This window comes from Nyctereutes procyonoides, unplaced genomic scaffold (genome assembly GCF_905146905.1).
Source record: "Nyctereutes procyonoides isolate TBG_1078 unplaced genomic scaffold, NYPRO_anot_genome, whole genome shotgun sequence".
Classification (NCBI taxonomy): domain Eukaryota; kingdom Metazoa; phylum Chordata; class Mammalia; order Carnivora; family Canidae; genus Nyctereutes; species Nyctereutes procyonoides.
Genome location: NW_026575135.1, coordinates 51,438,703 through 51,465,419, shown reverse-complemented (window position 1 = coordinate 51,465,419; position 26,717 = coordinate 51,438,703). Strand labels below are relative to the sequence as shown.

At 37.7% G+C, this 26,717-nt stretch overlaps 1 protein-coding gene across 1 annotated transcript in view; it reads left to right on the top strand.

The window, feature by feature from the left end:
* Nucleotides 1–26,717, top strand: part of DDX46 (DEAD-box helicase 46) — a 73,672-nt gene that overhangs the window by 27,711 nt on the left and 19,244 nt on the right. The window contains exons 13-16 of the mRNA XM_055302262.1: nt 1,248–1,330; nt 14,461–14,625; nt 15,137–15,299; nt 25,088–25,281. Of these exons, the coding sequence (XP_055158237.1) occupies nt 1,248–1,330; nt 14,461–14,625; nt 15,137–15,299; nt 25,088–25,281 (605 nt within the window). The remainder of the gene's footprint in view (nt 1–1,247; nt 1,331–14,460; nt 14,626–15,136; nt 15,300–25,087; nt 25,282–26,717) is intronic.

Sequence of the window (26,717 nt, the reverse complement as noted above, 5' to 3'; positions counted from 1 at the left end):
GGGCTTCCGAGACGTAAGCCATCCAAGGTAGGTCATTTAATGCTGTTCCCAACCTTGCAGAACTAATGGGGGCTGCAGATGTTAGTGTGGAATACTTAAGTATTAGCATTTATTTTCGCTTCATTTCTTATTTTTTTTGAAGAAAATGCTTTCAAAGGTTTCCATTGCAGTATTCAGTATGTACATAATAGAGTATTAAAAACTGTGAGTAATGCATGTTTTTCATAGCATTCTGCTTGAATTTCTGTATACATTTACTTCTAATTCTCCGTGAAGTTGGCGAAGTGACATTGAAGTTGTTTGGTAAAATCAGTGTGCTTGTACAGTCTACAAAAAGTTTTGGGTTGAATGCTGATAAAATAATCCCTCGTTTTTTTCTCAATGCTGCATTGATTAAGTCTCCTGAAATTCATCTTGATTAATTTTACCTTTTTCCTTTATCTGTCTTTTGGTTTATATTGAATAACTATTTTATACATGTTTTTGCCAGGTGATTGATTCATCATTTGATAGAAATGCTTGTGTTAATCCTTTAGAAAGGCTTTCCTGTGTATGTATTTAGTAGTTTTCACTGGCTAAGAAACACTTTGCATCTTTTTAAACCAGTGGAAGCATTTAATAAAATTGAATTTGTTTATCTTTATATAGAAAAATGTATGTATGCAATACATTTGGTATTTAAAGTTTTTGTGTAGTACTTTAGTTACCTAATGATGTTGAATAGCTTCTCATTAATATCTTGACATGCCCGTTAGAAGCTTCTAACTGTATGGAAGTAGTTTATAAATTAATATAAAAAGGAGGTTTTCTGCATCTAAAATAGTTAGCACTGGAACTTGCTTTCCACACATACGCTGTAATCTCTAATATGTTTTTTCCTAGGTGATGCTGTCAGATAATGGCTGATGTGGCTCGATGCTTCATCTCAGTCTTAGTTTTATGATGTGTTTTGGAGAGGGCTGTTTTCTGAATTTTACAGGTCCTTCAGGCCCTATGATGGTATGCAAGAGACGAGTTTGACAAAATAAAGGGCCTCATATACCCATTGTCAGAAAGTACTTGCCATTAGATTAAGATCTTGTAGACCAAAGTTTCGTTTCACTGTTTAAACATACCTAACTTACCCCTCTGCTTAAGTCAGGCATTTTAGTTCCCTATACAGTTTTTTAAAGTTATTGGTAGTCATAAAATGAATTGTGACTGATTTTTAGTTTTCCTTTTGTCTTTATTTTTTTCCCTCATTTTAGGTCGTGTCACGAATCTTCGAAGAGTGACATATGTTGTTTTAGATGAAGCAGACAGAATGTTTGACATGGGTTTTGAACCACAGGTAATCATTAAATGTCTTAGTGTTTTGAACTGTAAAATAAACCTTGTAACTGCCATGAGAATGAAATGTTCATAAGGTGTTTGAGAACATATTGAATTGAAATAGATTTTTATGTTTTGAATTCATCTTAAAACTGGTTCAGAAAGTATTTGTGCAGGCTTTGCTTATTAGTCTTTTAAAGGTATCCGTGGTAAAATTAAAATTGGAGTGCTAATAGTAGAAGCTTAAGCTTTCATATTTTATAGTTTTTGTTAATGCTTTTAAATAAATTCCTTCAATTCATTCTTTTAATTTTCAGTATAGTACATGCTGTTTACATTCTCCAAATATAAAAACAAAGACCCAAGAGCATTTGTCTCTTTAGGTTTTCATGTTCCTCGTGCATTCTTTGCTCAGATACAAAATTTCAGTGATATAAACTTAGAGGGACACGTTAAGAGGTGGTATTTTTATTAATGAGATAAGGAATGCGAGTTATCAGTGTGCTATGGATGCCTCTCAAAATTTACTTTCAATCACAAACTGCATTAATTGAAATATGGGATATTAAAAAGGGACACAAAGTGATCTTTAGTCTTTTCAGTTTGTTTGGTCTCCAGAAATGCATTGCCTGTCACATAGTGACTGTATAGTGTTTAGATTTAGGAATAATCTAAATGAGAGATCTGGAGAGCACATAAGAGTAAAGAGGAGTGTAATGACCCCTGAACCATGTGAGAAATAGTTAAGGAAGTGAGGAATAATTAAGCTTGGAGTATAGGACTTAATAGCATCCTTTAACCCTTTGGTAAAAGTCTGTCACATGAAAGAATCATTGAGGAGTGGACCTAGGACCCGTTTGGGAAATTGTATGAAGCTGGGTCTGAGTATAATGTGAATAAGGGCTGGATAAACATTTGGACATGAAGCAGAGTACATTGTAGAAGGAGGGCAGATACTGAGTATGCTTTTCATCCATGAATTCAGATAGAGAGGCAGGGTGATCCATTTGTGGAAAGAAAGTAGAGGGCCTTGATGAATTTGATGATAGATGGGATCAGATCCCTTTAGTGTCTTTCCCAATCCCAGGAAATCTTAGACTTTATGGTAATATTTACAGTAGGTGTAAAAAAAAGTAGGTGTAGTAGTGATCGGGCCTTTATGGTCGATCAATTAAGTTTTGCCAGAGGGAGGTCAAAACATTTCCCATTGATATGCAGAGTGAATCATCCTTTGCCATTAGTGCTTACATCTTTCTAAGTACTCGAGGGAGAAATGCTGAGTAGTAGTTTATTTGTTGATCACTAAAAACCTTGAGAAGAAATTTTAGAGTAAGTTAATGATTATTTTGTGAGCTTGTAGTGTAGATTAAAAAAATGCTGGGTTTGGGTTCATTTCCACTATTTGAGTGTAAAGCAAGCAAGTAAAGGCACTCCAGTTTGAATCAAAGCTGGTTCTAATGAATGCACATGTGCATAATGGTCTTTATCTAAAGAAGAGTAGGCAGGCAGTATATCTTCACACATGATTTTGTACTGAAGAAAATAATGAAATTTGGGAACTAAATTAAATACATTCGCTGAATGTATATCTTTCTGAACAGTAAGTGTACATGTTGTGCAATGATATAGGCAGAAGGTACAGGACTCTACTTTTCTGTATTGACGTATGTAGGCTGGCAGGTCAAAAGACTTGAAGAAATCTTTGTGTATTGTTTTATTTTTTTTTTAATTTTTTATTTTTTTTGTGTGTATTGTTTTAAATTTAACACTTTCAAGCACCAAAACAAGAGTTTTTAGCATAAAGGATAAAAGGATAAGATGATAGGATTTCTCAAGAACACCACAAGTGGTACACAAGTTTACATCTATTTTAAACCTTATTATTTTTTTTAACTGACTAAAGAAAAACTTGTACTATCTAGTGGACATCATCCAAAGGGCAGCAACAGAATGTGAATAACTCCTTTCAGGTAAAACAAACAAACAAGCCTTCTTTTGGAACCAAAGACAGTGGAAGAGTAGATTGGGAATCCATTTGTTCTTGTATCTGAAATTGAAATCTATTAAAACTTAGCATCTGATAGGATATTAAAAAGTGTTTGGGTTTTTTTTTTTTTTTTTAAGATTTTATATTTGTATTCATGAGAGACACAGAGAGGGCAGAGAGAGACATAGACAGAAGGAGAGGAAGGCTCCCTGTGGGGAGTCTGATGTGAGGCTTGATCCTAGGGCCCTGGGATCACAACCTGAGCCAAAGGCAGACTCTCAACCATTGAGCCACCCAGGCATTCTTAAAAAGTGGTTTTCCATGAGAAATTGCCCACAGTTTCTGGGTTTGTTTGTTTAATTTAGTAGAAATAAAGAGTAAGAAGAAATTGATTAGATACAGAAGTTAATTGTTAGCTCGAGTTAGCCATAATGGGAGCTAGATATACATGATTTGGTGAAAGTATGTAAATAATATTCCTTTTAGTTATAAAATGTTATTATTGACATGTTCTTTTTTTATTGAGAAAGACAAGAATGTTTTAATTGGCCTAAATTTATTCATGCCTATGCCTAATACAAAGTGAAGGGAGCTAAAGATCCTGATGATATTTACTCTAGGTTTTTACTTTCTTTTTTCTTTTTTTAAATTTATTTATTTGAGAGAGAAAGCTCATGTATGCAGGAACAGGGCGGGAAGGGCAGAGGGAAAGAATCCCAAGCAAACTCCCTGCTGAGCACAGAGCCTGACTCAGGGCTCTATCCCACGACCCTAAGATCATGACCTGACCTGAAACCAAGAGTCAGAGGCCCAACCAACCAAGCCACCCAAGCGCCCCACCGAGTTTCACTTTCTTAAAAATACCAATCACATAGTAAAGTGAGACTGTAAATGTGCTTGTCAGTTGTACACTGCAAAGCACCATGTTTGCGTAAGTAATTTTAAGGAGCTCACTGTCTCATGAGAGATTATTGTAACTTTGAAGCTTTCTTCAAATTAACATCAAAAATAAGTCACTAGATGGATGATAAGACACTTCAGTGTCTGAGTCCTCTTTCTTCAGGCGACCGATGAAGGATTTGGTGCATAAGCAGTTACTGATGAATAAAATGGCTGCTCCTTAAGGAAATTGAGGCACTAAAAAAAGACAGAGTTTTGAAAGCTTATTGTTGAGTCTAATGTAATACTTAACATTAGAGGAAACATTCAGGTACATAATGACAGTTGACTACTCTCCCCCCAACACACACCAAGTTTTATTCCTATTTCATACTATACTCTAGTCCAGGGTAATTTTTACCAAACTACATATCAACATCTCAGGGACCCTATTCGTGATTTTAAAACTGGAATTGAGGGGCACCTGGGTGGCTCAGTGGTTGAGCGTCTGCGTTCGGCTAAGTTCGTGATCCCGAAGTCGTGGAATAGAGTCCTGCATGAGGTTTTCTGCAGGGAACCTGCTTTTCCCTCTTGCCTATGTCTCTGCCTCTCTCTCTCTGTGTCTCTCATGAATAAATACATAAAACCTTTAAAAATAAAAACTGGGATTGGGATATTTACATTGATGAGTAAATAAATCATTTACTTGGTAGCAAATTATTTTCTTGATGGTAAAGAAAAGCATTGCAGATCATCAGGAGAAATAGAAGACATATAATGTGTTAAGCTTTTAGAACATCTCTAAAAGGAGCGTATGCCAACAATCGAATTGAATTAGCAAAAAGTGAGAAAACTGCTACTTGGTAAACATAGTGACTTATTGGACTAATGAATTTAATTTTAGCTTATAAGTGTGAAAGGGGAAGTTTATGGACTTGGCAAATCACAGCTGACTTGAAGTATCTGTAGTATGAGAGAAGGAACATATTGAAAAGTTTCAGGAACAGCTTTTAATCAGTAGCTCCCAATCTGATAGCCAAGGCAATCAAAATGTATACCAGTCATCACTGAAAAAGTACATAATCATTAGAGTCATTCTACAGACATCTTCATGACCCTAAGCAGTAATAGATACTCAAAAGATAAATCTAAGCTCCCATGTGCAGTACATTGTTATAGGAAGCACAGGATTTGTAGCTTATTCAGGAAGGTTTCTGTGCACTATGACAAGAGGAGAGTTAGGTTTGCTTCTCCAGAAAACTTTAATCCTTTGATAGTGTCTTTCTGCATATAGTGAAAATTAAAGGTTATTTGTGAATATTCTAGGAAGGCAGGATGTGTATTACTCTTTGAAGAGATTTTCAAGGCCACAATGGGGCTTTAATATGAATTGTCTGTCTGGTCCTTGTTTCTACATCTATAAAATGAGAAGCTGAGGGACACCTAGGTGGCTAAGTCAGGCTGGGCATCTGCCTTTAGCTCGAGTCATGATCTCAGGGTTCTGGGAATGAGCACTACATCATGCTTTCGAGTCTGCTTCTCTCCCTGCTCCTTCCCCCACTTGTGCTTGTGCTCTTTCTGTCTCTCAAATAAATAAAATCTTTTTTTAAAAAATGAGAGGCTGAGACTAAATGAGCAGTCCTTTGACTTGTTTAGATAAGATACCTGAAAGTCACGATGCTTTGTAATGTCTTAAAAGATGGACACATTCAATACTATTATGTGAATTTGCAATGATACTACTGCCAAGTTCATATTATCAGACCAGGCATGGTTAATGATTCCTATTTTTTTCAGTAATATACTTTAGTCATTCTGAAAGGAATGTCATTTTATTTAGGAAATTAAAGAAAGGCATTGCTGATAAGATGACATAAGAACTAAGACCTCAGTAAAGTGAGAGGTTGAGCCAGGTGGGTATTTGGGAGAAAAGTGTTATAGGCAAAGAACCAGTACAAATGCCCTGACTTGGGAGCTTGCTTGGCCAGTGTCCCTGCAGTAGAGTAAAGGAGGGGGATTTTGGTAGGAAGAGAGTAGAAAATAAGTACAGAGAGAGGTTCTGATGGTGTGGTGAACATGTAAGACCCTATATGGCTGGGCTAGGAATTTGGATTTTAATTTGATGTGATGAGTTGCTATATTGGAAGGTTTTTTTGTTTTTTGGTTTGAACACACCACCCTGAGATCAAGACCTGAGCTGAGATCAAGAGTTGAATGCTCAACTGACTAAGCTATTCAGGCTTTTCTTTTTTTTTTTTTTTTTTAATTTTTATTTATTTATGATAGTCACAGAGAGAGAGAGAGGCAGAGACACAGGCAGAGGGAGAAGCAGGCTCCATGCACCGGGAGCCCGACGTGGGATTCGATCCCGGGTCTCCAGGATCACGCCCTGGGCCAAAGGCAGGCGCCAAACCGCTGCGCCACCCAGAGATCCCTATTCAGGCTTTTCTATATTGGAGGGTTTTGAACAGAGGAATCTGTCATGTAATTTTTTTACATTTTTAGTTTTCACAATTACATGTGCACATAGGTTAAATGGTGTCCCTCTGCTCCCTTCTCTTTAATCTCTTAGCTGATTTTTTTGGTATTCTACTTCTCTAAATGGTGTGCTTCTGTTTCTCCTTTTTATTTTTCTGTTTTTGATATCACTTACTGATTTCCCACAGGGGAACATAATTTCTGTTTTCCTTCTTCCTGTCACATTCTTGCATCATTTCTTCCCTTATTTTTCCAGTAGATTTTTGTTGCTGTCTTAATTGGATCAGTATATAACTTATGACAATCTAAATGTTATTCAGAGCTGGGCTCTGTTATTCAGAGCTGGGCATTATTTTTAATTTCCTCTATAACTTTTTGTTTTCTCTAGAGATAATCATCTTTTTATGTTTGTTGCCTAGGTTTCTTATATACTTAAAATTAATTAAATGCCAAACTCTGTAATATAAATCAAGTAGTTGAAACACACCAAGTTTTCTGTTTATTTCATCTTCCTTAAGGAATTTCTTTCTTCTTTTTTTTTTTTTTTTTAAGATTTTATTAATTTATTCATGACAGACACAGAGAGAGAGAGGCAGAGACACAGGCTGAGGGAGAAGCAGGCTCCATGCAGGGAGCCTGACGTGGGACTCGATTCCGGGTCTCCAGGATCAGGCCATGGGCTGAAGGCAGCGCTAAACCGCTAAGCCACCGGGACTGCCCAAGGAATTTCTTCAGAGCCTCTTTTTTTTTTTATCTTTTTTATTTTTTTTTATTTTTTATTTTTTTCTTCAGAGCCTCTTGACTTGCTCCAGTCATTCATGGTTTATTGTTCTTTATGCTTGACATACATCTGCCATCCTGGAATCCATCATTCTGAGGGTCCCCTTTGTTTCTCACTTGGTTAGGATCTCCAAAGTTCTATAATCCAAGAGTAAATCTTTTATTAATTAATTTTTTTAAATGGAACGCTTCATGAATTTCTGTGTCATCCTGTATCATTCCAATTTCTTTTTAGTATATGTATTAACTGAAGCAAGCACTTAAGTGATTCATTTTTATTTTTTAAGTTTATTTTTATTCAAGTATAATTAGCATACAGGGTTATATTAGTTTCAGTACTCACTGTTCAGTACAATATTCAGCAATTCTATACATCACTCAGTACTCATCATGGTAAGTGTATTCTTAATCCTCTTCACGTATTTCACCCATCCCCACACCCACGTACCCTCTAGTAACCACCAGTTTGTTTTCTGTATTTAAGAGTCTGCTTTTTTTTTTTTTAACTTTTTTTCTTTGTTTGTTTGTTTTGTTTCTTAAATTCCACATGTAAATGAAATCCTAGGTTATTTGTCTTTCTCTGACTGACTTCTTTCACTTAGCATTATACCCTGTAGGTTCATCCATGGTGTTTTTTTTTTGTTTTGTTTTGTTTTGTTTTGTTTTTTTAAGATTTTATTTATCTATTCGTGAGAGACAACAGAGAGAGAGGCAGAGACACAGGCAGAGAGAGAAGCAGGCTCCATGCAGGGAGCCCAATGCGGACCTCAATCCCGGGACTCCAGGATCACACCCTGGGCCAAAAGCACAAGCTAAAGCACTGAGCTACCCAGGTGTCCTGGTTTATCCATGTTGTTGCATATGGCAAGATTTCATTTAAATGGCTCATTTTTTCTTTTTTTTAAGGTTTAATTTATTTATTCATGTTATTTATTCATGAGAGATACAGAGAGAGAGAGAGAGCCAGAGAGCCAGGCAGAGGGAGAAGCAGGCTCCACGCAGGGAGCCCAACATGGGACTTGATCCTGGGACTCCAGGATCATGCCCCCAGGCCAAAGGCAGACAGATGCTCAACTGTTGAGCCACCCAGGGATCCCCTAAATGGCTCATTTCTAAAGATTGCCTTCTACCGACATAGGATTTGTGTCCTCCAAATTGATTTTCTATTTGCTTTGGTTTCTATATTCAGATCAGAGGCATTCTGTAGATGTCTGGGAATCTGTAGTTATCTACTTATCTTTAAGAGGTGGAGAAAAGGCAGCTTAAAATTCAAAGCTCTTTCTGCCAGAGCAGAACTTACTGACTACCTAAGTTTCGCTGTTGTGATCTGGCTGAGTCTTTCTTTTGGTTGGGGACTATCTTCTTCCTGTCTTCTTGGGCTGAGCAGACTGTCCCTGGAGAAATATTGGCTAGTCTCCGGCCAGAAATGTGAAGGCCTGTCTCTCGTTATGGGTTGAGAAAGAGGACTTGAGGGAGAGACGGGAGCCTCAGCGTCAAACATTATGTATTTACTAAATGCTTTTCTTCTTGGGATGTTATCCTTGCCTCATCCAGTCATGCTTTTTGGTTTATTCTCTCCAGAAGCTAAACCTTTAGGTTTTTGGCTAGGATGAGAGAAGGGCCCATTGCCTGGCTGAGTAGCAGTTACATAGAGGTTGGGTGATTTGATTGCTTCTTAAGCAGGCTTTGTATCAATTCTCCTTATTTTGAGACCCCACCTTTCATCTCCATGTAGGGAAAACAGCTTTGTTCTCAACTTTTCTTCACTGCTAACATGGGGCTCTGCTTCCTTGAGCTTGATTTATCTTTTACTGTCTTCATGATTTTGTTGCTTTTTGCTTGCTTTTTGTTTGTTTGTTTTGTTTTTTTAAGATTTTGTGTATTGGAAAGCATGCCTATGAACGAGGAGAGAGGCAGAGGTGGAAGAAGAGAATCTTAAGCAGGCTCCCTGCTGAGTGCAGAGCCCGATGCAGGGCTCCACCTTACAATCTTGAGCTCATGACTTGAGCTAAAATCAGGGCTCCACCTTACAATCTTGAGCTCATGACTTGAGCTAAAATCAATAGTTGGACGCTTAACCACCTGAGCCACCCAAGCACCCCTCCCATCTTTTATTTTTCTTTGTATGCCAGTACATTTGAAAGCTTTAAATTAAACAGACTCAAAAATAAGAACAGTGCAGTAGTCTTACATTCATTCTAGAAATCAATTTTTAATTTTCCCACAAGGAAACCACCAGTTCTGTTTCTCTTTTTTTTTTTTTAAGATTTATTTATTTATTTATGATGGAGAGAGAGAGGCAGAGACACAGGAGGAAGGAGAACAGTTCCTGTTTCTTATTAGCAAGTTCTACCAGATAGTCCAGGAATGAATAATTTTGTTCCTAATTATATTTTATTTCAAAGTATGAGGAAGGGTTAATATTCAACAATTAAAAAAATATTCAACAATTTATAAGATCATTGTAATCTTTTTAAAAACACTTTCTTTTTTTAAGATTTTATTTATTTGAGAGAGAACGCCTTGTGAGAAAGCACAAATAAGGGGGGAGGGGCGGAGGGAGAGGAAAAAGCAGACTACTTGCTGAGCAGGGAGCCAGATGTGGATACTGGGCTCAATCCCAAGACCCTGGGAACATGATCTAATAAGCAGAAGGCAGACTAGACTGACTGAGCCACCCAGGTGCTCCTCATTGTAATTTTTTATTTTTAAAGGGGCTCTCAGTCCTCATTCTATACCATAAAATTCCCCTATCTTAAATGTATAATGCAGTGGTTTTTGGTATACATACACATCTGTTCAGCTGTCACCACAGTCCGGTTTTAGAACATTGCCATCACCAGAAAGATGCCTTATACCTGTTTGTACTCGTTTCCTGTTGTACCCCAGCCTGAGGCAGCTGCTGATCTGATTTCTGGCTTCATAGATTTGCCTTTTCTGGGCATTTCTTTTCTTTTTTTTTTTTTTTTTTAAGATTTTATTATTTATTTATTCATGAAAGATGCAGAGACACAGGCAGAGGGAGAAGCAGGCTCCATGCAGGGAGCCTGACGTGGGACCTGATCCCAGGACTCCAGGATCAGGCCCTGGGCCGAAGGCGGTGCTAAACAACTGAGCCACCCGGGCTACCCTACCCGCCTTTTCTGGACATTTCATATAAAATTCAAGTGGTATACATCTAGCTTATTTTACTCAGCATAATGTATTTGAGGTTTGTCCATGTTATAGCATGTCTTTCATTCCTTTTGTGCTGAGTGGTTAGTATTGTCATATAGAAACATACCATATATTTATTCATGAAACATATTGGATTATTTCTGCCTTTTGGCTTTTACGAGTGGTGCTGCTGTGAACATTTGCATAAGACGTATATGCCTTTATTTCTATTGCATAGATACCAAGGGGTAGGATTTCTTTCATTTTTTTTAGAAGTTCTTTTTTTAAAATTTTTTTAAAGACTTTATTTGAGGGGATCCCTGGGTGGCTCAGCAGTCTAGCGCCTGCCTTTGGCCCAAGGTGTGATCCTAGAGTCCCGGGATTGAGCTCCACATCAGGCTCCCTGCATGGAGCCTGCTTCTCCCTCTGCCTGTGTCTCTGCCTGTCTCTCTGTGTCTCTCATGAATAAATAAGTAAAATCGTTAAAAAAAAAAAAAAAGACTTTGAGAGGTAGAAAGAATGTGAGGGGGGAGGGAGGCACAGGGGGAGAGAGAAAGAGAGAGAGAGAGAGAAAATCAGACTCCCTGATGAGCAGAGAACATGATGTGAGGCTCAATCCCAGCACCCTGGGATCATGACCTGAGCTGAAGGCAGATGCTTAACTGACTGAGCCACCCAGGTTCCGCCTAAGGGCTAGGATTTCTGAGTTGTGTGGCAATTTATGTTTGACTTTGTAAGGAACTGTCAGACTTTTCCATAGTGGCTATTTGATTTTATAGGCTAGTATAATATTGGTATCGAAATCAAAAAGTTAAGGTATAGTTTCATGTACAATGATACAAAAGCCTAAAAATTATATCACCCAATAGAGTAATGCTTAAAATAAACAATAAACCATACTGAAGTTGGTGTTCTTTTTTTTTTTTTTTTAATGATAGTCACAGAGAGAGAGAGAGAGAGAGAGGCAGAGACACAGGCAGAGGGAGAAGCAGGCTCCGTGCACCGGGAGCCCGACGTGGGATTCGATCCCGGGTCTCCAGGATCGCGCCCTGGGCCAAAGGCAGGCGCCAAACTGCTGCGCCACCCAGGGATCCCTGAAGTTGGTGTTCTTTAGATGTAAGGCTAGTTTAAGATTAGAAAAATCAAGTAAGGGACGCCTGGGTGGCTCCGTCATTTAAGTGTCCGACTCTTGGTTTTGGCTCAGGTCATGATCTCGTGGGCCCTGAGATTGAGTGTTTCATTGAGAGTCTGCTTGAAGATTCTCTCCCTCTGACCCTTCCCTCAGTTGTATGCCCTCTCTATGTCTAAGATACATAAGTACATCTTTTCTTTAAACAAAGAAAGATTAAGTAATATAATCCATCCTCTCAGAAGAGAGGAAAAAGCCATACATTATCTAAAATGTGGAAAAGGGGATCCCTGGGTGGCGCAGCGGTTTGGCGCCTGCCTTTGGCCCAGGGCGTGATCCTGGAGGCCCGGGATCGAATCCCACGTCGGGCTCCCGGTGCATGGAGCCCGCTTCTCCCTCTGCCTGTGTCTCTACCTCTCTCTCTCAATCTGTGACTATCATAAATAATAAATAAATAAATAAATAAATAAATAAATAAATAAATAAATAAATAAATAAATAAATAAATAAAATGTGGAAAAGGCGTTGATAACATTTTATGATTTAAAAATTCAACATAGACTAGTGAGGAACCTCCTTCCCTAATAAAAGGTATCTACAAAAAACTGTAGTAAATGTTATACTTAGCGGTAGAACTTTTAACATAAAAAAAGAAAGTAAGGGAGTACTTGGGTGGCTCAGTTGATTAAGCATCTGCTTTTCATTCAGGTCACGATTCCAGGGTCCTGGGACTGAGTCCAGCATCAGCCTCCATGCTCAGCAGGGAGCCCGCTTCTCCCTTTCCCTCTGTCTACCACTCCGCCAGCTCTTGCTCTCTTGCTCTCTCTGTCAAATAAATAAAATCTTAAAAAAAAAAGTAAAGTAGTTAACACCCATTCAACATTTTACTAGAACAGAAAGAGTATAATGTTTAAAAAGGAAGTAGCAAGTGTGATTTACAGATGCTGGGACTATTTTTGCAGAAGATTTAAAACAATCTACAGATAAGACTAAAGTTTCTGGGTACCAACTCAGTAAACAAAAGTCATTTACATTTCTTTTTTCAAGTTAGAAAATGTACTTTAAAAATAATTTACAGAAGCATGAAAAAATAAACCTGACAAAAGATATCTAAGATCTTTTGTAGAAAATTATGAAGATTTACTGGAAAACATTACAGAGGATTTGCAAAGTTATGTAAAGACCAAACAGTGAAGAGTAACCCTCCTGTGGAAGAGAAACAGGATAGTGTGCTTCTTAAAAATCTAGTTAATTCTTATTTTAGAATTATGTTTTCTTGGGTCTGGGTACCATTTAGTCAGAATGTTGTTATCATCTCCTATCTTATTTTCTTACTGTCTTCGCTGGTTTGTGCAATTTTTAAAAACAATCCCCGTACTGTTACCTTTTACAGCGTTTCTCAGGGGAATTGAAATAAATGTACGTGGTCAGCCAATGGTCTTTATCTGAGAGTACTGACACAAAAACCATCATTTTGGTTGCTGGATAGAGAATAGCTTGGGTAGGAGTAAAAGCCGGGAGATAGTTGGAATTAGCCAGCTCAGAGATGGTTGATGTTTAGGCCAAGAACCCAGATTTCCAAGTGCATTCGATAGGACTGTCTGTTTCATAGATTTCACATCGTTGATTGGAGTGAAGATCTGGTCTTAGAATTCTGTATGTTCCTGGCAAGACCTTCACCCTTCCCATTTTCCAGCCACTCACCACTATCTACCTTGAAATCATTATTGGGGCAGCCCAGGTGTCTTGGCGGTTTAGCACTGCCTTCAGCCCAGAGCCTGATTCTGGAGACCCGGGATCGCATCCCACATCAGGCTTCCTGTGTGGAGCCTGCTTCTCCCTCTGCCTGTGTCTCTGCCTCTTCTCTCTCTCTCCCTCTCTGTGTTCTTATGAATAAATAAAATCTTAAAAAAAGAAAAAAGAAATCATCATTATTAATGATTATTCGTTATTTCTATTTTTCTTGTTTATTCCAGTCATAATAAGACTCCTAGGATTTCTCCAGGGATCTATAGAGGTACCTATATCCTACTCCCTCAGCAATGTGTCCGCTTTAATTGTTCTCTTTGTTTCTGTTGCTCATATCAACCTCTGACACATAATATATATCTGTCTCTTCCTTAGAATAGAAACTCCCCGAAGACAAATTTTTATTTCTTTTTATTGAATATTCCAAGCACTTAGAGTGATGCTTGACACATAATAGTTGCTCAACAAAAATACGTTGAATAAGTGAAGGAACAGTGATACTAAGAGAAAATAGTTGTATTCCAGATAAAATTTTAAGATTAAGAATATTGATGGGATTCCTGGGTGGCGCAGTGGTTTGGCGCCTGCCTTTGGCCCAGGGCGCGATCCTGGAGACCTGGGATCGAATCCCGTGTCGGGCTCCCGCTGCATGGAGCCTGCTTCTCCCTCTGCCTGTGTCTCTGCCTCTCTCTCTCTCTCTCTCTCTGACTATCATAAATAAATAAATTAAAAAAAAAAGAATATTGAATTTGTGAATTAGGGGTGAGATGAGTGAAAGAGAGTAGTGACAGGTGGCTCTTCCATCTTTGCCCTAAATTTGTGGGTAACTCTAGATGCCATTCTTAGGAGGGGGAGATGAGTGGAACAATGAAAGGTAACAAGTTTCAAAGTCACTGAATAGATGTTCTCAAATTTTCCTTTTACTTGGTTTTGACATTGTATGGTTTTTGGAGACTATACTCACCATATTTATTTGCAAATATGTTCTCAGGTCATGCGCATTGTGGATAATGTCCGTCCTGATCGACAGACAGTTATGTTTTCAGCTACTTTTCCCAGAGCTATGGAGGCTTTGGCTCGCAGAATCCTGAGTAAACCCATTGAAGTGCAGGTTGGAGGCAGGAGTGTGGTTTGCTCAGATGTAGAGCAACAAGTGGTAGGTACAGTCTTTAGGAAATCCTCAATTCCCTGTGTGTTGTTTAGGCAATATATAATCCTTTGGGGATCATTGTGATGAAGGCACATAATTTCTAATGTTAAATAGGATACAGTTGCAGCCATTAATATTTTATCCGATAAACTTGAATATGCTGTTCCTTGGAACTGCATGTTTAAAATGCTCTTTTTAGTTCCTCCCACCAGAAGAGGTGGGGCTAGTGGATGGAAATGTTATATACCAATCTTACTCTTTAGTTAATAGGATATAAGGTCAAGAGGCAAGAGAGAACTAGATGATCGTTTGCCCACATTTGCAAGCCCCTTCTCTCAAAGTTAGAAATTTTTTTTGGTCTAACTGGTCTATCAGCTAAAATCAGTATTTTCCTACCCATCCCTAAGGATATAGCAACGGGTTCTCAGCCATTTGCCACAAATAAAATGAATATTTTTGTTTTAGAGATGTATTTGAATTTTTACTCCCTTAACATGGTGCAATTTGATATTTTCAGATTGTGATTGAAGAAGAAAAGAAATTCTTGAAGTTGCTTGAGCTTCTTGGCCATTATCAAGAATCAGGATCGGTTATTATATTTGTGGATAAGCAAGAACATGCTGATGGTCTTCTGAAAGATTTAATGAGAGCATCTTATCCTTGCATGTCTCTTCATGGAGGTAACGTTTAGTGAAATACTTGTTGAGTACTTAATTTGGTCAAGCACTATTGTGTTCTGAATGATAATATTTACTGTGTGCTGTAATGGAGAACCAGATTTTGTATTATCTTTCTTAGTTTTTATTCACAACAACTCTTTGGGAAGGGTAAGCATTATTGTTCCATCTTAGAGATAAAGAAAATAAGACAAAGGTACCTTGGTTTGATTAAATCATACAGCCATTAATCTGGGGAGAAAATGAACTTAAAATTTTCTGTTTTATGTTAAATTGTTTCCATTGTGTCATGCTACTTAGATGTTTTCATGATTGGCATTAGATCTTTAATTGAAAGTAACGTTTCATTTTGGTGTAACATCCCCATTGTTACATGTATGTGGGACTTATAATAGAACACTAAACATATGAAATAGAGACGATTTGAATCACCCTCATTAAGTGTTCTGGCGGTCTGTGAATTTGTAATGAACCACCCCAAAATTTAGTGGCAACTGTCATTTATTTATAAATCTGTACTTTGGATGGAACTCAGCACGTACTGTCTAGTTGCTGTTTCATGCTCTTATCTACTGGGATGGCTTAATTGAGACTGGGGATCTATTTCTAACTTGTCTTAACTTATATGGCTGGCAAGTTGGTACTGGCTTTTGACTGAGCTCTGTCAGGCTGTCGGCCAGGGGTCATGGCTTTTTCCTTTGCATACCTCTCTGTGGACTGCTTGGCTAGAAGGTAAGAATGAAAAGCTGACAGACCAGTTAAGGATGATACTGGGAATTGGCAGAACTTTCATTTTCTCCATACTCTGTAGGTCAGAATAGTGCCAAGAGTGGCCCAGATTCAAGGGAATGGAGGGATAGACTCCAGTTCTTGATGGGAGGGTCAGACCCTTTATAGAAGAGAATGTAGAATAGGCCATGCTTTTGCTGTCATCTTTGGGAAATAAAGTCTACCTTACCATGTGTCATTGTGGATGTAATTAAAAGGGCTTTGAGCATATGTATTTGGTTAGCTTTTAATGTTTGAAAGTGCCTCATATTTTCCTTTTTTTTTTGTTATTGGGATAAAATATACATTACATAAAATTTACCATTTTAGCTGTTTTCAAGTGTATAATTTGGTGGCATTAAGTATATTCACCATGCTGTGTAATACTACCATTCTCTACTTCCGGAAGTTTTTATCATCCCAAACACATACTCTACCTATTAAGTGATAACTTCATCTCCAACCCCACCCCCTAACCTAGGCAGGGAACCTCTATTCTACTTTTTCCATTCATGAATTTCCCTGTTGTAGGTACTTCACACAAATGGAATCATACAGTATTTGTCTTTATATGCCTGTTTTTTTCACTTAGCATAATTGTCTTTGAGGCTTATCAGTGTTTTATCATATATCAGAATTTTCAATTTTTTTAAATAAGTATTTTAATTCTAGCATAGTTAACATACATTGCTATATTACTTTCAGTTGTACAATATAGTGACATAGCAATTCTGTACATCACTCAGTGCTGGTCCTAAGTGTACTCTTAATCCCCATTACCTATTTCACCCATCCCTCTACCCACCTTTCCTCTGGTAACCCTCCGTTTGTTCTTTGTAGTTAAGAGCCTATTTCTTGGTTTGTTTATCTCCTTTTTTTTTCCTTTGTCCATTTGATTTGTTTCTCAAATTCCACGGGAGTAAAATCATATGGTATTTCTTTTTCTGAGTTATTTCATTTAGCATTTTACTTTCTGGGTTCATCCATGTTGTTGCAAACGGCAAGATATTCTTTTTTTGTGGCTGAATAATATTCCATTCCAATCACACCACATCTTTATCCGTTCATGTATTGATGGATACTTGTGCTATCTTCTAGGATTTTTCTGGTTTCAAGTCTCACATGTAGGTCTTTAATCCATTTTGAGTTTATTTTTAAGTATGGTGAAAGAAGATACTCCTTTTTTTTTTTTTAACATTAAAAAATACTCCATTGCATGCATATACCACATTTCTTTTATTCAGTCATCTCTTGATGGACTCTTGGGTTGTTCCTGCCTATTCGCTGCTGTGAATAATGCTATTTTGAACACTGGGTGTATGTTGAATTTCTTTGGGTATATACCTGCAAGTATTGCTGGGTCATATGGTAAGTCTATTTTTAACTTTTTTTTTTTTTTTAAAGATTTTATCTATTTATTCATGAGAGACAGAAAGAGAGAGAGAGAGAGAGAGGCAGAGACACAGGCAGAGGGAGAAGCAGGCTCCATGTAGGGAGCCCAACATGGAACTCGATCCCGGGACTCCAGGGTCACGCCCTGGCCTGGGCCAAAGGCAGGCACTAAACCACTGAGCCACCCAGGGATCCTCTAATTTTAACTTTTTAAGGAACCACCATACTTACTGTTCTTTACAGTAGTTGTACCATTTTGGATTTTCACTAGCAGTGCAGTAAGATTCCAGTTTATTCACTACCTGGCTAGCACTCATTGTTTTCTCTTATTTTGCTAGTAGATGTGAAGTAGTCTGTCATTGTGGTTTTGATTTGCATTTCCCTAATGACTGAGATTGAACATCTTTTTATGTGCTTATTTGGCTTTTGTATATATTCTTTGGAGTAATGTCTGTCCTAGGCTTTTGCCCATTTAAAATCAACTTTTTTTTTTTTTTCTCATTGCTGAGTTGTAGGATTTCTTTATTCTGGATAGCAGTCCCTTATCAGATGTACAATTTGCTTGTATTTTCTTATATTCAGTGGGTTGTCCTTTCACCCTTTGGATAGTATCCTTTGATGCACAAAAGTTTAAATTTTGAAGTTCAATTTATATATTTTTTCTTGGGGATGCCTGGGTGGCTCATCAGTTAAGCATCTGCCTTTGGCTTAGAGCGTGATCCTGGAGTCCTGGGATTGAGTTCCACATCGGGCTTTCTGCATGGAGCCTGCTTCTCCCTCTGCCTATGTCTTCTCTCTTCTCTGTGTTTCTCGTGAGTAAAAAAATAAAATCTTTAATATATATATTATGTATATTTTCTTTTTTGCCTCTCTTTTTTTTATTTTTAAGATTTTATTTGAGAGAGAAAAAGAGATAGCAGGGGATAGGCAAAAGGTGAGGGAATCTCAGGCAAACTGCATGCTGAATGATGAGCCCATTGCAAGGCTCAGTCTCATGACCCTGAGATCATGGCCTGAGCAAAATCAAGAGTCAGATATTTAACTGACTTAGCCACCCAGGCTCCCCTGTTGCATGTTCTTTTGGTGTTATATCCAAGAAACCATCGCCAATGCCAAGGTTATGAAAGTTTTCCCTATTGTTTTCTTCTGTGAGTTCTAACATTATAGCTGTTTTTAGTTAATTCATTTTGAGGTAACTTTTATGATGTATATAGGTCCAGCTGCATTCTTTTTAATGTTTGTATTCAGTATGCCAGCCCCTTTTGGTAAAAAGACTGTCTTTTTACCCATTGTAGAATCTTGGCACCTTCATCAAAATCATCTGACCATTTATCTGAGGGTTTATTTCTAAGCTCTCTATTTAATTATGTTGGTCTGTATGTTTGTCTTTTTTTTTTTTTTAAGATTTTATTTATTCATGAGAGACCCAGAGAGAGAGAGAGAGGCAGAGACACAGGCAGAGGGTGAAGCAGGCTCCACACAGGGAGCCTGATGCAGGACTCAGTCCCGTGACTCCAGGATCATGCCCTGGGCCGAAGGCAGGTGCTAAACCGCTGAGCCACCTAGGGATCCCATGTATATTTGTCTTACACCAATATCATTTCATTTTAGTTTTGATCTTTTTACATTTATTTTATTCATTTTTTATTTTTTAATAAACTTTATTCCCAATGTGGGGCTTGAACTCATGACCCAGAGATCAAGAGTTGACTCAGTGGGGAGCCTGCTTCTCCTTCCCCTGCTCCCCTTCTTGTGCTTTCTCTCTCTCTCTCTCTGTGAAATAAATAAAATCTTTTTTAAAAAAGTTGACTGTTCTACTGAAGGAGCTAGCCAGGCACCTGTTTACATTTCTTTTTTTTTTTTTTTAAGATTTTTATTTATTTATTCATGAGAGACACAGAGAGAGGCAGAGGCATAGGTAGAGGGAGAAGCAGGCTCCCCACAGGCAGCTCAATGTGGGACTCAATCCCAGTACCCTGGGATCACAACCTGAGCCAAAGGCAGTTGCCCCAGGTGCCCCTACATTTCTTTTTTTAATAAACTTTTTTTAGAGCAGTTTTAGGTTCACAGCAAAATTGAGCAGAAGTTAGAGTTCCTATATATCCCTTGCCCTACACATGCAAAACTTCTCTTCTGTTGCTATCCCACACCACAGAGGTACATTTCTTAAAATCGTTCAGACATAATTGTCACCCAAAGTCCATAGTTTACATTAGGATTCACTTTTTTTTTTTTTTTTTGTAAGATTTTATTTTTGAGAGACGCCTTGGGTGGCTCAGTGGTTGAGCGTCTGTCTGCCTTTGGCTCAGAGAGTGATCCCGGAATCCTGGGATTAAGTCCTACATTGGGCTCCCCTTTAGAGAGCCTGCTTCTCCCTCTGCCTATGTCTCTGCCTCTGTCTCTAATAAATAAATAAATAAAATCTTTAGAAAAAAAAAGATTTTATTTTTGAGTAATCTCTACACCTGATGGGGGGCTCAAACTCAGGTGGATAACCCCAAGATCAAGAGTTGGATAGTCTACTGACTGAGCTAGCCATGGGCCCCATTAGGATTCATTCTTGGTGTTATGAATTTTGTGGACTTGGACAAATTTATAATGACCTATATCTAGGAGTATAGTATCATAATGTATTATTACTCACATAGAAAATACTACCATAAAAGTCCTCTGTGCTCTGCCTGTTTATCCCTCTCTCTCCCTATCCCTTGGCTGCCACTAATCTTTTTACTTTCTCTACATTTTTGCCTTTTCTAGAATGTCCACATTTACATTTAGTCATTAGGATAAATAGGCAGTACTGACATACATTGATGTTTTTTATTTTAGCCCTGTTAATGTCATCATCCTGGAAATGTTTGGGTTGCCATTAGCTGCAAAGCTTTTAGTCTAGAACTTTGTCATACTCATTTGGAACATTGGGCTCGGCTTTCTTTCCCTGGATGATTTCTCCTCTGCCCTATGTTTAGTGGGTTTTTTTTTTGTTTTGTTTTGTACTTTTAAATTTAAATGTTTTTATTAACACAGGTATGTCTATGTAGATCTTGTGGCTCAAAGCAAATACTTCTGTTTATTGTGCATGTAAGATTTATGTTTTAGCTTAGACTTTTTTTTTTTCCAGTTAGTTTGTAGTGGAACAGTGCCTGACAACCACTGGTATGTTCTCATAAGAATATTTGTAAATGTAGGTCATACATTATGCACTTGTTTTTTTTTTTTTTTACTCAATGTGATGACTTTGATGTCCACTGAAGTTACTGGACTATTTATTTATTTTTATTGCCCAGCACTGTTTGTTGTGGATATACCAGTGTTTGTGTCCCTTCGTTTGCTGAAGGCTCATTTGGGTTTTTCCCAGTTTAAAATTTTTTTAAAATTTTATTTATTTTTAAAGATTTTATTTATTTATTTGAGCGAGAGCACGAGCGGGGAGAGAGACAGGGAGGGGTGAGAGAGAATCTTGGAGCAGACTCCCTGCCAAGTACAGAGCTGGACACGGGGTCAAGTTGAGGACCCAACATCATGACCTTAGCCAAAAACAAGAATTGGGCACTCAGCTAACAGCCACCTAGGCACACCCTGTGTTATTCCTCGTTTTTGCTAATAGGAATAGAGCTGTTACTGAATGTGCAACTACAGGTTTTTGTGTGGACATAGTTTTCATCGCTGTAGGGTAGATAACCAGGAATGGGATTGCTGGGTAAGTATGGTAAGTGTTTATCTAGGGGGGATCCCTGGGTGGCTCGGCGGTTTCGCGCCTGCCTTTGGCCCAGGGTACGATCCTGGAGTCCCGGGATCGAGTCCTGCGTCAGGCTCCCGGCATGGAGCCTGCTTCTCCCTCTGCCTGTGTCTCTGCCTCTCTCTCTCTCTCTCTCTCTCTCTCTCTCTCTCTCTCTGTGTCTATCATAAATAAATAAAAAAATAAATCTTTTTTTAAAAAAAGTGTTTATCTAGGTATGGTTTTCTTTGTTTTTATTCTACTCATGGTTCACTGAGCTTGTAGATTCTGTAAAATTTATGTTTTTAGGACATATTTGGGAAAATCTTGACTATAATTTCTTAAGGTTTTTTTTTTTCCTGTGCTATTTTTCTTTCCTTTTGAGACTCCATTATGTGTATGTTCAGCCCTTTAATACTGTCACATCTTTGATCCTTTATTCACTTTTGGTTTTTCTTTCTTTTTTTTTTTTTAAGATTTTATTCATTAATTCATGAGAAACACAGAGAGAGAGAGGCAGAGACACAGGCAGAAAGAGAAGCAGGCTCCCTGCAGGGAGCCCTATATGGGACTCGATCTCAGGACTCCAGGATGATGCCCTCAGCCAAAGGCAGGCGCTAAACTGCTGAGCCACCCATGCATCCCTTCACGTTGGTTTTTCAACCCTTTTTTCTCCCCTCCTTAATTAAGGTTGGATTGTTTCTTTGACTCCAATCTTCAAGTTCACTGTTTTCTTTTTGCCATCTGCTATTAAGTCTATCCAACTCTCTCTCTTGTATTTTCCTGTTTCTCTAATTAGATGTCCTGGGCATCTATTTAAGTTTGACTTCCCTCCTTGGCTTTCTAGGGCCTTTCCTCAAGCAAAATCTTTAAAATAAATAAATCAAATCCTTTAAACTCAGCGAGTGCCATTATTATTCTATATTATCAAAAATTCCAATTTCTGCTTATTTTTAGTCACTCTCTTGTACCTTCAGTTATTGTTTGTTTTTGTTTTTGTTTTAATACTTTCGCTAGAATTTATAGTTTTTATCTGTAGGCGGGTTGGTCCAATAAATAGCTTTTCCTACATTGAGGGAAATGTATGTTTTTTCTTTTTTTTTCTTTTTTTAAGATTTTATTCATTGATTTGAGAGAGAGAACAGGCATGAATGGGGGGAGGAGCAGAGGGAGAAGTGGGCTCCCCCGCTGAGTGAGAAGCCCAACCCAGGGCTTGATCCCAGGACCCTGAGATCATGACTTGAGCCGAAGGTGAATGCTTAACCGATTGAGCCACCCAGGCACCCCAAAAATGTGTTGTGCTGTTTTTATAAGTAAGGACATCCCCCCCGCAAATAATCCCTTGTCTGTACTTCTCTTCTCTTTGGTCAGAATTACATCACATGCTTATGCCTAAATCATTTATAACCAAGCAGAATGACTAAGGTACTCAAAGTGTTGTACTGGGACCCCTGAAAGTCTCTGAGAGCTTCAGGAGTTCATGAGATCACAAGTATTTGTGTAATAACCTCACTATGTGGTTTGCCTTTTCTACTTTAGTTCTGTTAGGAATGTATAGTGTTTTAAAAGCTTCATGGCATATTATATTTACACCAGACTGGATGCAGAGATAGGACATGCCAGCTATCCTCTACTAAGCCAGACATTAAAGAGATTTACAAAAATGTGAAACATCTTAATAAATTACTATTTTGGAAGGGTTATTTTTCACGAAATTTTTAAAATTTATAATATGTGCTTTATTTTTATTTTTAAATAGGTTAAAAAATACCTTAAATTATTTTCATTCTAGTTTCTTTTTTAAAGGATTTATTTATTTATTCATTCATTCATTTGACAGAGAGCACAAGCAGGGGGACAGGGACAGGGAAAAACAAACTTCCCCACTGAGAGTGGATCCTGACACAGGGCTTGATCCCAGGACCCTGAGATCATGAACTGAGCCAAAGCCAGATGCTTAACTGACTGAGCTACCCAGGTGCCCCAGTTCTAGTTTCTAATAAATTAAATATTGATAGAGATACTTATGTAGAGCTCTCGGGTTTAATCCTTATTAATTTTAAGACTTGAAAGGCATCCTTAGCACAGGAAGTTTGGGAGGGGTTCATTCACCTCCTAAAATGGAGACGCTCTTCTCTGGTTTGATATACATTGACCATGTGTTGGGTGAATTTTTGAACAAACTTGAGGTTATGTTTATTTTTAAAAAATTTTGTTTATAAAGATTTTATTTATTTATTCATGAAATACACGAGAGAGAGAGAGAGGCAGAGACACAGGCAGAGGGAGAAGCAGGCTCCATGCAGGGAGCCCGATGTGGGACTCGATCCGGGTCTCCAGGGTCACACCCTGGGCCAAAGGCAGGCACCAAACCGCTGAGCCACCCAGGGATTCCCGAGGTTATGTTTAAAAGGAAGAGGGTTAATTGCTGCTAGGCAAGTATCCCATATACTTAGCATATCATATTCATTTCACATAATAAAGCATGTGCAGTTGACTTAAGTAGTCAAGATACATTAGTCTAAAGTAAAAGTTTTTGTACTTTATAAATTTAATTTATATTAATACTGATTCCATTTTTCTTACAAGACTTTTGGGTTCAGTGTTGGATTCCACTTGTTTTGATATTAGATCCAAATACTTTCTTTAATTCGGTCTCTGAAGAGTACATTTAAATTTTAGGTAATAATATTAATTAACATTGATGCATATTTAGATGCTAAGGTATTCTCTGTATTTTAAACTCAGATCTTATGTGAACCCTTAGAGTATCTCCTGCTGCAGAAATGAATTTCAAGGTTTGAGAATTTACCCCATTCTGTTTTTTTTTTTTTTTTTAAGATATTACTTATTTATTCATGAGAGACATAGAGCAAGAGGCAGAGATACAGGCAGAGGGAGAGAAGCAGGTTCCCTGTAGGGAACCTGATGTGGGACTTAATCCCAGGACCCTGGGATCATGATGTGAGCCAATGGCAGTAGCTCAACCAGAGTCCCCCAGGCGCCCCTCCCCATTCCATTTTGTAATTACTAGAAATTTGCCATCATAAAATCAATTTGTGATCTGAATATCTTGTCATAGAACATTTTAGCATTTTAATTTTTTTTTATTTTATTTTAATTTATGATAGTCACAGAGACAGAGAGGCAGAGACACAGGCAGAGGGAGAAGCAGGCTCCATGCATCGGGAGCCCGACATGGGATTCGATCCCGGGTCTCCAAGATTGCGCCCTGGGCCAAAGGCAGGCGCCAAACCGCTGCGCCACCCAGGGATCCCCACATTTTAGCATTTTATGCCCTCCTTTATCACTCATCTGGAAGCTCTATGGGTACCATATTTAAAAGAGATCCAATTGGGTGTTTTTTAACCAGTGGATTTCAAACTGTATTTAAAAGGAATATAATCACCTAAGTATCTTAAAGTGCAGAACCGGATTCAGTAGTTTGGTTAGGATCGAGTTCTACATTTTAACAACATACCATGTGATGCTGTTTCTGGTCCTTGGACAGAAATAGTTAGCAAGGCTCTAATAACCCATAGGAGGAGAAGGATGTGAATCCTGTTAGTGTAGGCTAAGTATACCTGCCTTTTCTTCTTTTACCTCTTAAACAGGTATAGGTTAATGAATCAGAGATGGGGCTTCTGCAGTTACAACCTGTATACACAAGAAAGGGGGCAAAACAAGGGCAGATTTAGAAGATTCATAAATTAAATGAGTTAAAAGCAGTAGCCTTTGATCTTGCCATTAAATTCCCTTAATATTTTATTTTATCTATTGAGTTGGTGGACTTGTGGGCAGTATAAGTTGGATTTATTCTCTAATGTACATTTATACTTATTTCTGTGTCAGAGAAAATGAAAAATTTAATTTCATTGTGTGGTTTTATAACTTTTTTAAAATTTTCTTGCAGGCATTGATCAATATGACAGAGATAGCATCATAAATGACTTTAAGAATGGGACGTGCAAACTTCTCGTAGCTACTTCTGTTGCTGCCCGAGGTCTAGATGTGAAACATCTGATTCTTGTAGTAAATTACAGCTGCCCCAACCATTATGAGGATTATGTGCACAGAGCAGGACGGACTGGAAGAGCAGGCAATAAAGTAAAAAGAATTTTTTAAAGTTGATTTCATTACATTAAAATATATTTATATATATTAAATATATACAAATATAAATATATTAAAATATATTACATTAAAATATAGGTGTTTTTTTTTAAGATTATTAAGGAGTAGATAATAGGAGTTACCCAAACATTTTGAAAATGCTCAGTCATCAGAGTATGGGGACTAATTGATGTTCATCATTTCTATGTATAGTATTATTAAAATTATCAGATAACTAGCCATTCTGTTTTGGCAGATAGTGTTATGTCTTCTTTTAGGATTTTTTATTTTACACTACCTAAACATTTCTTCCTACACACCTACATGTATATAGTTTGGGATCTTTCATTACTATTTTTAAAATGTGGGATCATAAAATATACTCCACCCCGAAACTGTCACCCTTTATTTCATTACTTCCCTGTCCCACTCTGTACACTATATATATTACTTGCTGTTTTAACTCACTTATGGTCTGGTAAGTATATATAGTCTAACTCATTCTTTTTGAAGGTAGCAGAATATTCTGTTGTTGGAATCACTGATGATGATATATTTGATATTCCAACCCTGAATATTCATACTGAAGCAATAATATTAATAATAATAGGATATACTTATGGTTTATTGAATGCTAGATGCTGTTCCCTGTGATATACATATATTGTCTCACTTTATCCTCATAATTTCCATTTGAGGTAAATGATATTACCCCATTTAATAGATGAGAAAAGCTAAGGCACATGGAAATTAAATTAGTTGCCCAAGCTTGCATAGCTAATAAGTAGTGATGGCTTTTATTCTTTTAACCTGAGTTATTTTGTAGATTTAAGGAAGTGTATAAAGGGGCATGCAGTAAAAATTACAGCCTTTTTGGTCCACATACAGTCTTTGTCATATGGGTATGGGTGGGTATGTGGGGGTGTGTGTGGGTGGTGTGCAAACCTCAAAAAAGAAGCGATACCAGTCTTAGCTCATGGACAGTACAGAAGCAGGCCATGGGTCAAATGTGATAATTAGATATTCCTGAAAATACTCTATTAAGCCATGTTTTAAAATTTATAGCACTTCTCTGGTAGAGGCAGAGTATATTGTAGAGATGACTGTCTGATTATGGTGTGCTATTCCCCTACTCCCAACTCTAGCTTTTATCTTGCCTGAACCAAAAAGCTCCTGGAGACATGTGAAACCTTTAACTTTGGAGAACCCCAGGGAGATGATGTAACTGACTTCATTTCTGTATATAAAAAATTTTTGTATGTGTGTATGTATGTATATGTGTATATGTATGTGTATGTGAGTGTATGTATACATACATATATACACACACACAAATGTTTTTATATCTTTTATTGGTCTTAAAAACTATGTGGAGGAAAAATTATGTGGAAAGATACATCCCAGAAAATAAGTAGAAGTTAGTTGGGGTA